Below are 14,244 nucleotides of genomic sequence, written 5' to 3' on the forward strand. Positions count from 1 at the left end.
AAAGTCCCTTATGGTTCTAAGATCTGTATGTCAACAATTTTGATGGGGATTTCTCACTCATTGTAACTCATTGATGAGTTAGAATGCTAGAGGAAATGACTCTTTAATATATTCATCTGGATATATACCTATGTTGTCTAATTTAGGAGTATAATAGCTGGAAGACAGTGGTGGCTATATTAGTATTTGAGGGGGCCAGAATGAGTTCATCTGCCCCCCAAATATCACTGTGGCATTTCTTTTTTCTAGTAATGGTAAGAGGTTACATTAATTCATCTACCTTTTTAGCTGGCAGTAGCGTAAAAAAAAAAAAAGAAGAAGAAGAAGAAAAAATTCATCTACCACACACTCACTCATAGAAATCAGAACCATCATATTCAACTAAACCACCAGACCAGAATATCCTATCTGACCTGAATAAGCTATCTATTCACCAAAGATAGAGAATAAATTATGTGAGTTCCTTTTATTTAATAAATACAAATTATTGACCACTGGGGGATAAAAACATGCTCACTTTGAAAGAAATTATGGGCTGGGGAGTGTATAGATGCATATATTAGTATTATAGGGAGTATGATATACTCGTCCAAAAAGAAGTAAAAAGAAGATTCTGTAGGAAGAGAAGAATGAAGTTAATTTTATTTGGAAGAGATTGAGGTAAGGCTTCACAGTCTTGACAGACCTTCAGGAGTAAGATTCAAAAGATAGCACTTGCGGGCTGGGCATGAAATTGAGAGAATGAGGAGTAATCCAAGGTTTGAGTATAAGATCATCTATGAAACTAGAAAGATATGTTGAGCTCAGACTGTAGAATACCTCAATATTAAATATGAATTACTTTTGAGGCCTCAAAAGTTCCTGATCAAGGGTAACATAATTTACAACTATGTTTAGAAAAATAAATAGCAACATCGTGGAAAAAGGATGGGAAGAAAGAAATGAGAGGCCAATGAGGAAGGTTATGGCAATACTCTAGGCAAGATGTGATAAGGCCAAACTGTGGAACCAGATATGGTACCAGAAAGAACATCCTATACCTGACAGATCTTTAGAGGGTGGGCTTATTTAGAGGGCTTAGTAAGTGACTGACTTGGGGAGGAGGAGGCAGGCAAAGAACTGATTCCCAGACTTATAGATCAGAAGACTGGGTGAATCACGATGCTTTAAAGGACAGCAGGGGTAGAGCAGGTTTTGGTTGGTAAGATAATGCATTCTTTTTTAGCCTTCTTGAATTGGAGGGCCTAAAGGATATTCACAAAAAGATCTGATCTGGCAGGAATTCAGAGATATAGGGCCGTAGCTTGGGTTAAGATTTCAGGATTAAAATCTAAAGATGGGAACCACCTCTTAGAGTCAAGGAAACAGATGAGACTACACAGGGAAAGAGAAAAAGACAAAGCAGAGACCAGGAAGAGAAGTAAGTGGACAAGAACAGAATCCATTTCAGACAAAAGGGAGCAAGAGACACTAAGTGGAACTCAAGCCAGTCAACTTTACCTCCTGTAAATAATTCTGATCAAAAGATTTAGGAGGAGGCCGGGCGCTGTGGCTCACGCCTGTAATCCTAGCTCTTGGGAGGCCGAGGCGGGCGGATTGCTCAAGGTCAGGAGTTCAAAACCAGCCTGAGCAAGAGCGAGACCCCGTCTCTACTATAAATAGAAAGAAATTAATTGGCCAACTGATATATATATATATATATAATTAGCCGGGCATAGTGGCGCATGCCTGTAGTCCCAGCTACTCGGGAGGCTGAGGCAGAAGGATCACTCTAGCCCAGGAGTTTGAGGTTGCTGTGAGCTAGGCTGACGCCACGGCACTCACTCTAGCCTGGACAACAAAGTGAGACTCTGTCTCAAAAAAAAAAAAAAAAAAAAAAAAAAAAAAGATTTAGGAGGATGAGACATTAGACCATTGACTATGTGCTCCTTCATCCCACTACCCTAGTTAGTTGAGATTCAGTCTGCTTCTCTAAAATTTAATTACAGAACCAGAGTGACAAGATTTGCACCCAACGTATTCCTTCGTCACACTGAAATACTAATTTGTTAACTCTGAGATACACATTCCTGTATAATCCTGCTCCTGAAAAGATTTCTGGTGCCCTTAGCATATTTCTCAGAGCTTCCTTACAAAGATCCAACTAGGTAACTTCTTGATGAAAGCCTTATCCCTATTAAAGCTGAAATTAAGTTAACAATAACCATAATCTAGTTTCAAACTGATTAGTTCTTTTTTTTTCTTCCCCCAAAACAATGCCTAGGTATCTTTTTATTATTTAATTATTTATTTTTTAAATTGTTTCCCCTTTCCTTTTTCTTTTTTCTGATTACTTATTTCTTAACCTCAGTAGACAAAAACTTTTCTTCGAACTCCTGACCTTGAGCAATCCACCCGCCTGGGCCTCCCAGAGTGCTAGGATTACAGGCGTGAGCCACCGCACCTGGCCCCAAAACTTTTCTTGACAGTTTGAAATATTAGATAAAACTTTTTTTTTTTTTTTTTTTGAGACAGAGTCTCGCTTTGTTGTCCAGGCTAGAGTGAGTGCCGTGGTGTCAGCCTAGCTCACAGCAACCTCAAACTCCTGGGCTCAAGCAATCCTCCTGCCTCAGCCTCCCAAGTAGCTAGGACTACAGGCACGCGCCACCATGCCCGGCTAATTTTTTTTTTTTTTTTTTTTTTAGGTACTAAGAAGCAGTGACAAAATTTTTTTATATATATATCAGTTGGCCAATTAATTTCTTTCTATTTATAGTAGAGACAGGGTCTCGCTCTTGCTCAGGCTGGTTTTGAACTCCTGACCTTGTGCAATCCGCCCGCCTCGCCTCGGCCTCCCAGAGACCTAGGATTACAGGCGTGAGCCACCACACCCAGCCTAGATAAAACTTTTTAAAGTAATCTAGACTGTTTTCAACGTGGATAATGATGCTTGGATAGAAACAGCTATAAAAAAACCAAGGGTGGCTATGCTTTGAACTCCCTAAGCAGTTCATTAATAAAGGACTAATCAGGAAATAAAAAATGGTACACACACAAAAATAACCAAACCTAAAGAAGCCCAGATGAATCTCAGAACTCTTCCATCTTCCTATACCTTTAGCAATCAAGTTGCCCAGTGCCATCAGTGACCCAGTAGGATCTTTACGTAGGGAGTATGGAGAGCCTCTCCTGCCAGGCATAAAGAGATAGGCCTGTTCTGACCCAACTCTCCCTACACATTTATGAGAAAAGTTTCTCACCAGATACACATAATCAGCACTTTTGTTTGCTGCAGTCCCAGTCATTTCCTACCTTAGGCCAGTTTTGACACGCACCAGCCTTTTGCACTGAATCTACATTGTGTGTGCTAGCATGACATCAGCTATCCTGCCTCTAGCAGGGTCTGTGAGGAGGAGACTTACAATGGTGCTTTGAGTCACAACAAAGCCCCTTCCTCTCTATTTAAAGATTTCTGACATTTTCCCCTTCTATTTAAAATTCGTCTTCCTATTTAAATAAAAGAAACATTTTATTAAAACCATATAGGAGAAAGAGGGAGTTGGCAGGACTAGAAAACTAAAAACGGAGAGGGAAGAGTTTCAGAAAAGTTACAAAACTGCTTTGTGGTTACTTACATCTCTTGCCAGCTGGTTTAAAAGTAGAGCTAAAGCTCATGCACAGAAAAGATAGAACAAATCTCAAAAAATTCTTTCTGCGTCTTCAAACATGATCCCAAACACGCAAGAACTTTTCTAATTCTAAGCAGAGAAGTGACTGGCACTGCAAGTTGTGGGAAGGGATAGACAATGCCAAACCTAACATAACTGAGGACTACAGGATGAGTTATCTATATTTTTTTAATCTCAGAAAGAATGCTTCAAACTATTTACAGATATGGGGATTTGAGCCAAATATTTAGCTTAAAAAATTGAGCTTTCCCATCTAGATGGAATCTAAAGTAAATGATGACTTTGCTCTCCCTCAGATCTGTTTATTTCATTATAATGACTGTTGTAACAAACCATCCCTGTGTACAAAGCCAGATATGTAGGAAAGTATGAGAAAACTGGAAAAATTTACCAGCTCTGTGGCCTCTGGATTGTGTTATAAGTCACCAGCATATGTAACTCATTTTCTAGTTAAGTAATTCCCTCTGGAGACTCGGTCTGCAATCCACATGAAGGATCAAATTTCATTAGCAGTTGTAGGAAAATGCAACCCGTGCATTTGCAAGTCAAAACTCCTGAAAGATATAGCTAGTCTGTCTATCTTCATTGATTTTTCCTGGGAAAGGATTTTAGCTGATAGAAAACATTTGTTGGAAGGCACAGATGAGGAAGTTGAGAAGAAGAGAAGGGATTCAGCTAGCAAAGACACAAGTAAGCCTCAGTCTTAATGTTAAACTCTGGCCTTAACACTCAGTCTGCAGCTGTGTCCAAGCAGAGAGAGATTCAGCAAGTAATTCCACCCCAAAGCTCCAAATGACAAAAGGCACAGGAAGACAAATTAAAAGGGCAAGTGTACAAAAACACACAATCCAATCAGTATCAAATTTTCTTCATTTCTAGATATTAACTTGAATCTCTGTGTGAGCTGGATTTAACATGAAATTAGGTTGCAGACTCACAATTCTTGGCATCTATGTAAATAATTCATTTGAGACATATTAACTCATCTAACTCAATCAAAAGAAAAACTGACCACATATTTGCCTCTACTCAAAATGTCTAAATTAGAAAAATGGCTTTGTTTAGAACTTGAATTGACTTTCTCAAGTTTTAAACCCTCCCAAGTCTTACCTTGGTTTGAGTTGGTTCACCTTTCTCAAACATCATCTTTAGCCTGTTCAGTGGAACACTGTATTTCTCTATTTTGCCTGAAGCTTCTGTGTTTTCACTGATTTCAGATTTTTCAACTTCATGCCTGGATTCTCCCAGACAATTTTCCATTTTTTTACTTTCTGTTGAGTGGTCTTTAAGATCCTCACTGTCCTTGATGCGGGGATACCGATACTGAACGTGGGCTTCAGGAGATGACCCGAATTTTGGTCTGGGGTGAATTTGTTCCTCTCGATCAGCTTCGGCTCCAGAAGCAGCGTTGCTTGTCACTTGAGCAGGAGGATGGTCGACTCTGTGCCTGATCTCAGTGCTGCTGTTTCGAAGAGAGTCTGTGTGAGACTCTGTTCCCAGCCCTGGGTTCTCCCACTTCTTCTTTAACACGGTCAGGGTCCCCTTTCTAAAGTGCTGGGGAAGATTCTCAGTGTTCTAGAAGAACAAGAAGTAAGTGCCAGTTATAACTTGCCTGCTGAAACGTTCAAACATGTTGTTCTTTGTAAAATGAAAGTTAAAACTCCAAGCTGCTCCTGGTCCACTGCTGTTTCAGACAGCTGTGAACAGTTACAGCCTTGCCACATGGAGAAAGCATCCACCCCAGGAGAGGGAGAAGGGAAAAGAGAAAAAGTCAGGAGCTGAAGCAGGAAGTGATAAAACAGGATAGCCTTATAAGGACAAAATGAGAAGGCGAGCCCAGCTCTAATGATAGTTGCATGGGGGACAAGAGATTTTTATCCAAAGATTAATGGGGAAAACAAGAAAGAAAAAGCAAAATTTTAGGCACTTTAAACACTGTAACTGTGCATTAACAAAAGTTCATCATTACCTGCTTTTTTTTTTTTAATGAAACAAAGATGCAGCAAAGCTGAAACTATACAAAACCAATAATTATGAGTGGGAACATCAAAAATTGAAACTATTTGTAGAAATCTAAAGAAGTCACCAGACTTTTCCAAATATTTGCATAAATATTTAGTTATATCTGACATAATTTACATGCATATATATGAACAGTCAAATTTTATTTTTACATAAGAATCCTTTTTTTTTTTTTTTGCTCTACATGTTTACCGATGTATAAAGTCTTAGTTATCAGAAAATTCACTGTTTTACAGATCCTTTGGTTGAAAAATATGCAGGCTTCAAATGATAACACCACAACCACTCACTTTGATGATCAAAGGTCACACATTTTACGCGTCTAAGAGACCCACTTTTACCTGGGTCCAAAATGGAATTAATTTATACAGAAGACAGATTGAAAACAACCTGGAAATTGCCTATTATTGTTGTTCTACAATAATAGAGGAAATATGCTTGCTGAAGTAAAATTAAATGCTGGTACTTTGAAAGTACTGTACTCCTAAATAAACTGAACAGCACCACCTTCCCAACAAACTGCAAACTCCAATACCTTCTTATTCTCCATTCCTGCAGTCTGTGACTCACCGGTCTTTCAACTAAGAAAGAAAAAACAAACAACCTAGGCCTGAAAGACTTCAGGGAATTAAACAGGATTAGCAGCTATATTGGGAATTAAGTCTCTCACCCTGTTACTCTTCTGAATAGACTATGAGAGCCACTTCATCAAGTAGCAACAAGGCTTGAAAAAAAAAGTGATAGAAGAACAACTGCTTGATTCTAGTATTTAAATCTTAGCTTACAAGATGATCCACTGGGGGAAGCACATATTGTTTAGGGATCTAAGAAGCATAAAAAGTTTTCTTGCTGGAAAAGAGAGAATAAAAAATCAGCTCCAGAAGCTGGTGCTACCTTAACTGCTAGCAGCATTCTTGGCTTTGCATATCTCATGCCATACAATGGATGAGTCACCTAGGCCTCCCACTTCACCTGCCTACCTTGCCCACACAGGAGCCCTGAGAAGCAAAGTGGCATTGTACCTTGGGAACTGGACACTACTTTTCTCAGATACATTATCATGTGATCAGAGTATACTTACTGACAAGGGAAGATGCTCAGAAGATACTTTTGAATGGAAAAAGCAAATTATAAGATAGCATGATCCCATTTTATAATATGCATGTATATTTATAAATATAAGCAGAGAAAAGTAGTCTAGAAGACAAGACATCAGGATGTTAACAGGTTATCTCTGGACAATTATGGGCACTTGTATTTTATTTTTACAATAAATTCACGTTCATTGTATAATATGAATGAATGCAAAAGTTATAAATCACCTTCATATCACAAAAAGCTTCTATAGAATATTAAATAATTTTGATGTTACTGTAAGCACTTTGAAAATTGTCATTTGTACTTTACTTGTGATAACCATAAAAAGAGAGATTTGTGTGGGGTATCTGTGGTGTTCCTAACAAGTACTAGGTGGAGGATACCACTTAGGGGGCATTTCAGAAGGAGTAAGTATTCTCTTTCATTAAAAGGAGCTCTATCGGTTTCCTTCTTGCCTCCATTCAAGTAAAAAAAAAAAAAAGGAAGAAAGAAAAGAAAAACAAAAGTAAAAAATATTTAAAAATAAATAAATAAATTTTAAAAAATAAAAAAGGAGCTCTTAAGGATAAGGTAAAGATTGCAGGGGAGGTGGAGACAAGAAGGAGCAGGACAGTGTGGTCTGATAGCACTGAAGGCCCCATTCCCTTAAATCACTGGCAGGAGCACTGCCCAGATCATGGCAGTTGTCCTAATCTTTAGGACCTAAGGCAATCAAAGATAGGAAAAAAAGAGAAGTTAAGAAACAAAAACAATAGCTAAAAGCAGTTTGAGCAACACAATCAAGAGTATTAGACTGATAAAACCTGGGTTATCATTGGATAATAGGTTACAGATCACTTATATTTTCTTCTCTTTCTTTATCTGTGTTCTTTTTTAAATCTTTTTTTCTTTTTTTGAGACAGGGTCTCGCTCTGCCACCCCTGCTAGAGTACAGTGGCATAATCATAGCTCATTGCAACCTCAAACTCCTGGGCTCAAGAAATCCTCCTGCCTCAGTCTCCCAAGTAGCTGAGACTATAGGCATGTGCTACCACACCTGGCTAATTTTTTCTATTTTTAGAAGAGACGAGATCTCACTGTTGCTCAGGCTGGTCTTGAACTCCTGAGCTCAAGCAATACTCCCTGCCTCAGCCTTGCAGAGTGCTAGGATTACAGGTATGAGCCACCATGCCCAGCCCCTTCTGCTTTTAAAATGAAGATATCCTTGCCAAGATTTCAACATTATAGCTCAGCCTCTTCATTTTACAGGTGGAGTGGCTAAGACCCAAAGAAGGGAAAGGACTTATCCAAGGATGTACATTTCAGAGTCACATCCCAATTTCAAGTCAACTTCTCTAGCAGGAAGGACACTGTGTTGGGTCTCTTGGGTTTGATCTGGATTCAGAAAGCCAATTACGGTCCAGAGGCAAGAGCTGCCAAGATTCTCAGCTTGCTGGGAAGAATGAACAGTGTGCTGGATGTCACTTTGAGAAAGGAGGCTGTGATAGTGTAGCAACAAACGTGGCCCTTTAACCCGACTGCCTTATTCTAGGAAGATACTTAGGAAAAAGTTAAAACCTTGATACAAATTATATCAACAAGAATTTCAGTTTATTCTGTGCTCCCCATTACTAGCTTGGAACAGTAGAGACTATAGAGAGAGTAGAAAAAACAGTAAGAGACTATAACCCAGGCAGGACTTGGGAGATGACTGGCACAGTGGTTGATTATGGTTGATCACCATTGTGAAGTGTGGCTGGAGGAGTAGGGAGGGCTACCCATTTAATAATAATTGTCACCACTTACTGGGTGCCTACTTTGTCGAATACTACACCACGTGTTTTAATATAGTCTCATTTATTTTTCATAATAACCCCGTAGTTTCCAGAAATTAAGAAACTTGCCCAAGGTCACTTGGCTGGATGGAGCTGGATAATACAAATATTTAATAATACATGTTCATGGTAGAGAAAACTGATAACGGGCTGGGTGAGTTGGAGACCAGTCTGAGCAACAGTCAGACCCCATCTCTACTAAAAATTGAAAAATTAGCTGGGCATGATAGAGGCACATGCCTGTATTCCCAGCTACTTAGGAGGCTGAGGCAGGAGGATCACTTGAGCCCAGGAGTTTGAGGCTGCAGTGAGCTATGAGGACACCACTGCACTCTAGCTGGGGCAACAGAGTGAGACTCTGTCTTAAAGAAAAAAAAAAAAAAAAAAAAGCAGAAACATGTTTGGTAGGATGTAGCGGTGGAGTTGCAAACATGGACTACCTGGAGGTACAGCCTCTTAGGAAGGGAAGAAATTCCTAGGCTGCCAGCTTTTCAGAAAAGTGGTAATCAGGATTATGGAACTGAGTGCCCACATGGCACAGATTCAAAAAGTAGCAAATTCTATGCTTGAAAAGAACCTGAAGGCTCACGCCTGTAATCCTAGCACTCTGGGAGGCTGAGACGGGCGGATTGCTCAAGGTCAGGAGTTCAAAACCAGCCTGAGCAAGAGCGAGACCCCGTCTCTACTATAAATAGAAAGAAATTAATTGGCCAACTAATATATATATAAAAAAATTAGCCGGGCATGGTGGCGCATGCCTGTAGTCCCAGCTACTCTGGAGGCTGAGGCAGGAGGATTGCTTGAGCCCAGGAGTTTGAGGTTGCTGTGAGCTAGGCTGATGCCACGGCACTCACTCTTGCCTGGATAACAAAGCAAGACTCTCAAAAAAAAAAAAAAAAAAAAAAAAAAAAGAAGAAGAAAAAGAAAAGAACCTGAAAATATAACTGATGGTGGTTATTAATGGTCTGTGTTCCTGTGTCTTTAGGTATAAATGGAAGATGGAGAGAAAAGAAGTACATTTTTGGGAATCTGGGCTATCATCTAACCTGATCTAATACTCGATAAAGGAGCAAATTTACCCACTGTTTTCCATAGAAAAATGTAGGGGTTTGGGGGCGGTTGCTTTTTTTTTTTTTTTTTTAAGAGACACAGGGTCTCACTCTGCCACCCAGGCTGGAGTGCAGTAATGCAATCATAGCTCACTGCAGCCCCAAACTCCTGGGCTCAAGTGATCCTCAGCCTCACCATGTCAGGTATGAGCTACCATGCCCAACTCTAATGCAGGTACTCTTTAACCTGATCAATTATCTCATAATTTTTTTTTTTTTTTTTTTTTTTTTTGGAGACAGAGTCTCACTCTGTTGCCTGGGCTAGAATGCTGTGGTGTCAGCCTAGCTCACAGCAAGCTCAAACTCCTGGGCTCAAGTGATCCTTCTGCCTCAGCCTCCTGAGTAGCTGGGACTACAGGCATGTACCACCATGCCTGGCCAATTTTTCTATATATTTTTAGTCGGCCAATTAATTTCTTCCTATTTTTAGTAGAGACGGGGTCTCGCTCTTGCTCAGGCTGCTTTTAAACTCCTGATCTTGAGTGATCCTCCCTCCTCAGCTTCCCAGAGTGCTAGGATTACAGGCGTGAGCCACCACGCCTGGCCTATCTCACAAATTTATGTGAAAATTTCCTCCTGCTCTGCAGCAGGAGACAATTTAGACTTTTGTAAGTCTAGTGGATCTTAAAAGCAACCCTCTGTCATTAGCAGAAAAACTGGTGAAATGTGAAGAAAGCCTGCATGTAGTTTAGTTAACAGCATTGCACCAATGCTAATTTCTTAGTTTTGAGAAATGTACCATAGTTAAATAAGATGTTAACATTAGAGGAAGCCATTTAATAACTTTAAATCCCAAATTATTCCAAAATAAAAATTTGTTACAGAAAGAATTACACTCCCCCTCCAAACTTATGTCTTACTCTCACTATTGTTATCTCCTGCATTTCACAGTTAAGAGTCCTGAAAGCAGAGGCTATAGCTGCTATTTCCACTTTATCACCTTTCATTTACTCTTTATTTATTTTTTTTTTTTTTGAGACAGAGTCTCACTCTGTGGCCTGGGCTAGAGTGCTGTGGTGTCAGCTTAGCTCACAGCAACCTCAAACTCCTGGGCTAAAGTGATCCTCTGCCTCAGCCTCCCGAGTAGCTGGGACTACAGGCATGCTCGACCATGCCTGGCTAATTTTTTATGTATATATTTTTAGTTGTCCAGCTAATTTCTTTCTATTTTTTAGTAGAGATGGGGTCTTGCTCTTGCTGGTCTTATACTCCTTAGCTCAAATGATCCGCTCACCTCAGCCTCCTAGAGTGCTAGGATTACAGGTGTGAGCCATGGCACCCAGCCTCCATTCACTCTTTAATTCTACTATCTATACACCTCTGAAGTAGCTCCAACCAAAATTACCAATTATTTTAAATTTTCATTATCTAATTTTTAATTTATTATTTTTCTCAATTACAAAAGTAATAACTTTGGAGGAAAGACTTATAATCAATATAGGAATGTATACATGACTTGAATAGATGCTATAACTTTTCCTCCTTGACTCCTACCCCTCCCAACCAAGATATCCACTGCCAACAGTTTGGTATACTATCTCAATTTTTTTCCTATTTTTACACACTATATATTTTTTCTACATCATACTGTACTTACTGTTCTTGACTTTGCTTTATTTTATTACTTAATCTGCTTCTGGTATCTTTCCATGTCCATATAGACAATCTTAACCATATAGTATATTACATTGTATGCATGTACCGTAATTTACCATTCTCCCACTGATAAGTAATCTGCATTCTTCAAATTCTTAGATCCAACTGTTTAGATTACAATTTATATCTGTTATTTAAAAATTTACATTTCTTTGATATCAGTGAGGCTAAGCATTTTTTCACATGTTCATTGTTTTTTCTTTTTTAAATACCTATTCACATCTACTTACCTCAACTGCCAAATGAAATGGACACTTCTGTTTTATTTGATCTAACTACAGCATCTGACATTACTGATCACAATTTAAAAATTCCTTCCTTTTTTTTTTTCTTTTTGAGATAGAGTCTCACTTTGTTGCCTAGGCTAGAGTGAGTGCCGTGGCATCAGCCTAGCTCACAGCAACCTCAAACTCCTGGGCTCAAGCAATCCTTCTGTCTCAGCCTCCCGAGTAGCTGGGACTACAGGCATGTGCCACCATGCCCGGCTAATTTTTTTTTTTTTTCTATATGTATTAGTTGGCCAATTAATTTCTTTCTATTTATAGTAGAGACGGGGTCTCGCTCTTTCTCAGGCTGGTTTCGAACTCCTGAGCTCGAGCAATCCACCCGCCTTGGCCTCCCAGAGTGCTAGGATTACAGGCGTGAGCCACCGTGCCCAGCCACTACTCAAGTTTTATTGTTGTTGTTTTAAACAGGCTTCTCTACCTCTCCCCCTCCTTTACATGGTGGGGTCCCTGGAGGTTTTATCTTAGGTCCTCTACTTTGACCACTCTACATATTCCTTGTATACGATGTTATTCATCCGCTGGTTTCACCCACCAGCTATCTGGTAATACTATAGATTATATAGATTGTAGCATCAACAGATATATAGACAAGATCCATAAATCTAGCCTGATATCTCTCCTTATCTACCGGTTCTACCTGGAAATCCTATAGGCATTTTAAACTCATCCTTGCCCAAAGCTGAAGTCTTCCTTTTTCTCCCTTCACGTCTCACTCTCTAACCTGTTTCTTTTCGAATTCTCTATCTTGGTGAATGTGACAATTATCTTTTCACTGGTCAACTATGCCTATTTTCTTTTTCTTTTCTTTTCTTTTCTTTTCTTTTTTTTTTTTTTTTTTTAGACAGAGTCTCGCTTGTTGCCCAGGCTAGAGTGAGTGCCGTGGCGTCAGCCTAGCTCACAGCAACCTCAAACTCCTGGCTCAAGCAATCCTGCTGCCTCAGCCTCCCAAGTAGCTGGGACTACAGGCATGCGCCACCATGCCCGGCTAATTTTATATATATATTAGTTGGCCAATTAATTTATTTCTATTTATAGTAGAGACGGGGTCTCGCTCTTGCTCAAGCTGGTTTCGAACTCCTGACCTCGAGCAATCCGCCCGCCTCAGCCTCCCAGAGTGCTAGGATTACAGGCGTGAGCCACCGCGCCCGGCTTTTTTTTTTTTTTTTGAGACAGAGTCTCGCTTTGTTGCCTAGGCTAGAGTGAGTGCCATGGCGTCAGCCTAGCTCACAGCAACCTCAATCTCCTGGCTCAAGCAATCCTTCTGCCTCAGCCTCCCAAGTAGCTGGGACTACAGGCATGCGCCACCATGCCCGGCTAATTTTTTTATATATATGTATATTAGTTGGCCAATTAATTTCTTTCTATTTATAGTAGAGACGGAATCTCGCTCTTGCTCAGGCTGGTTTCGAACTCCTGACCTCGAGCAATCCGCCCACCTCGGCCTCCCTGAGAGCTAGGATTACAGGCGTGAGCCACCACGCCCGGCCTTTTTTTTTTTTTTTTTTTTTGAGACAGAGTCTCGCTTTGTTGTCCAGGCTAGAGTGAGTGCCGTGGCATCAGCCTAGCTCATGGCAACCTCAAACTCCTGGGCTCAAGCAATCCTACTGCCTCAGCCTCCTGAGTAGCTGGAACTAGAGGCATGCACCACCAAGCCCGGCTAATTTTTTCTATATATATCAGTTGGCCAATTAATTTCCTTTCTATTTATGGTAGAAACGGGGTCTCACTCTTGCTCAGGCTGGTTTTGAACTCCTGAGTTCGAGCAATCCACCCACCTCGGCCTCCCAGAGTGCTAGGATTACAGGCCTGAGCCACCACGCCCGGCCAACTATGCCTATTTTCTTAAGCCTTCATTCTGTGCATGGGCTGCTTCCTTTGTTTAGGATAGGACACCTCTGCCACTCCCTTGTCCCCTTTGCTTAGCTGAATCCTGAAGGACCCATTGGTCCATCAGGATTCAGCACCTGGAACATAAGAGATGATCCACAGACATTTGTCTATACTCAGGGTATTGACTTCTTTCATCCCACTCTGTCTTGAACCTAGTCCAATCAGGCCTTTATCCCACCATTCTCAAACTGCCTAAATTGACCAGTGACTTTCATGTTGCCAAGTCTGATGGTCAATGCTCAGCTTATCTGTGTTTGACTCTGTTAACTCTCCTTCTAGAAATACTCTCTTCACCTGGTTTCTGGTACCCTATTCTCTTGTTTCTACCTCTATTTTAGTGGTTGCTCCCCCTCTGTTTCCTCTCTTGGCTGTTCCTTATCTCTCTAACCTTCTGACACCAAGTTGCCCTGGAGCTCAGCCACAGGACCTCTTCTCCTCTCACTCCCTAGGTTATCTCATGCATCTCTGAGCTTTCAGTACCACTAATACTTTGATACACACTCTAGCCTGGATCCCTTCCAACTCCAGATTTTCATACAGTATCTAAGTTCCTACTTAATATTTCCACTTGGATATCTCAAAACACTTCATATTTAACATGTCCCAAACTGAACTTCTACTATTTCTCCCTCTCCAAACTTTCATTTACTGCAGCCTCCTCCATCTCAATTAATGCCATTTTAATTTTATAATGCTTGGG

The 14,244-nt window shown here is 40.3% G+C and overlaps 1 protein-coding gene across 3 annotated transcripts in view; it reads right to left on the reverse strand.

Moving 5' to 3' along the window:
• The window catches only part of LIMA1 (LIM domain and actin binding 1), a 91,781-nt gene that overhangs the window by 31,452 nt on the left and 46,085 nt on the right, over window positions 1-14,244 (reverse strand). For all 3 annotated transcript variants that reach the window (XM_076007247.1, XM_012762012.2, XM_076007246.1), the window contains exon 4: window positions 4,779-5,243. In XM_076007247.1, coding sequence (XP_075863362.1) covers window positions 4,779-5,243 — 465 coding nt within the window. The remainder of the gene's footprint in view (window positions 1-4,778; window positions 5,244-14,244) is intronic.

Source organism: Microcebus murinus, chromosome 10 (genome assembly GCF_040939455.1).
Source record: "Microcebus murinus isolate Inina chromosome 10, M.murinus_Inina_mat1.0, whole genome shotgun sequence".
Taxonomy (NCBI): Eukaryota; Metazoa; Chordata; class Mammalia; order Primates; family Cheirogaleidae; genus Microcebus; species Microcebus murinus.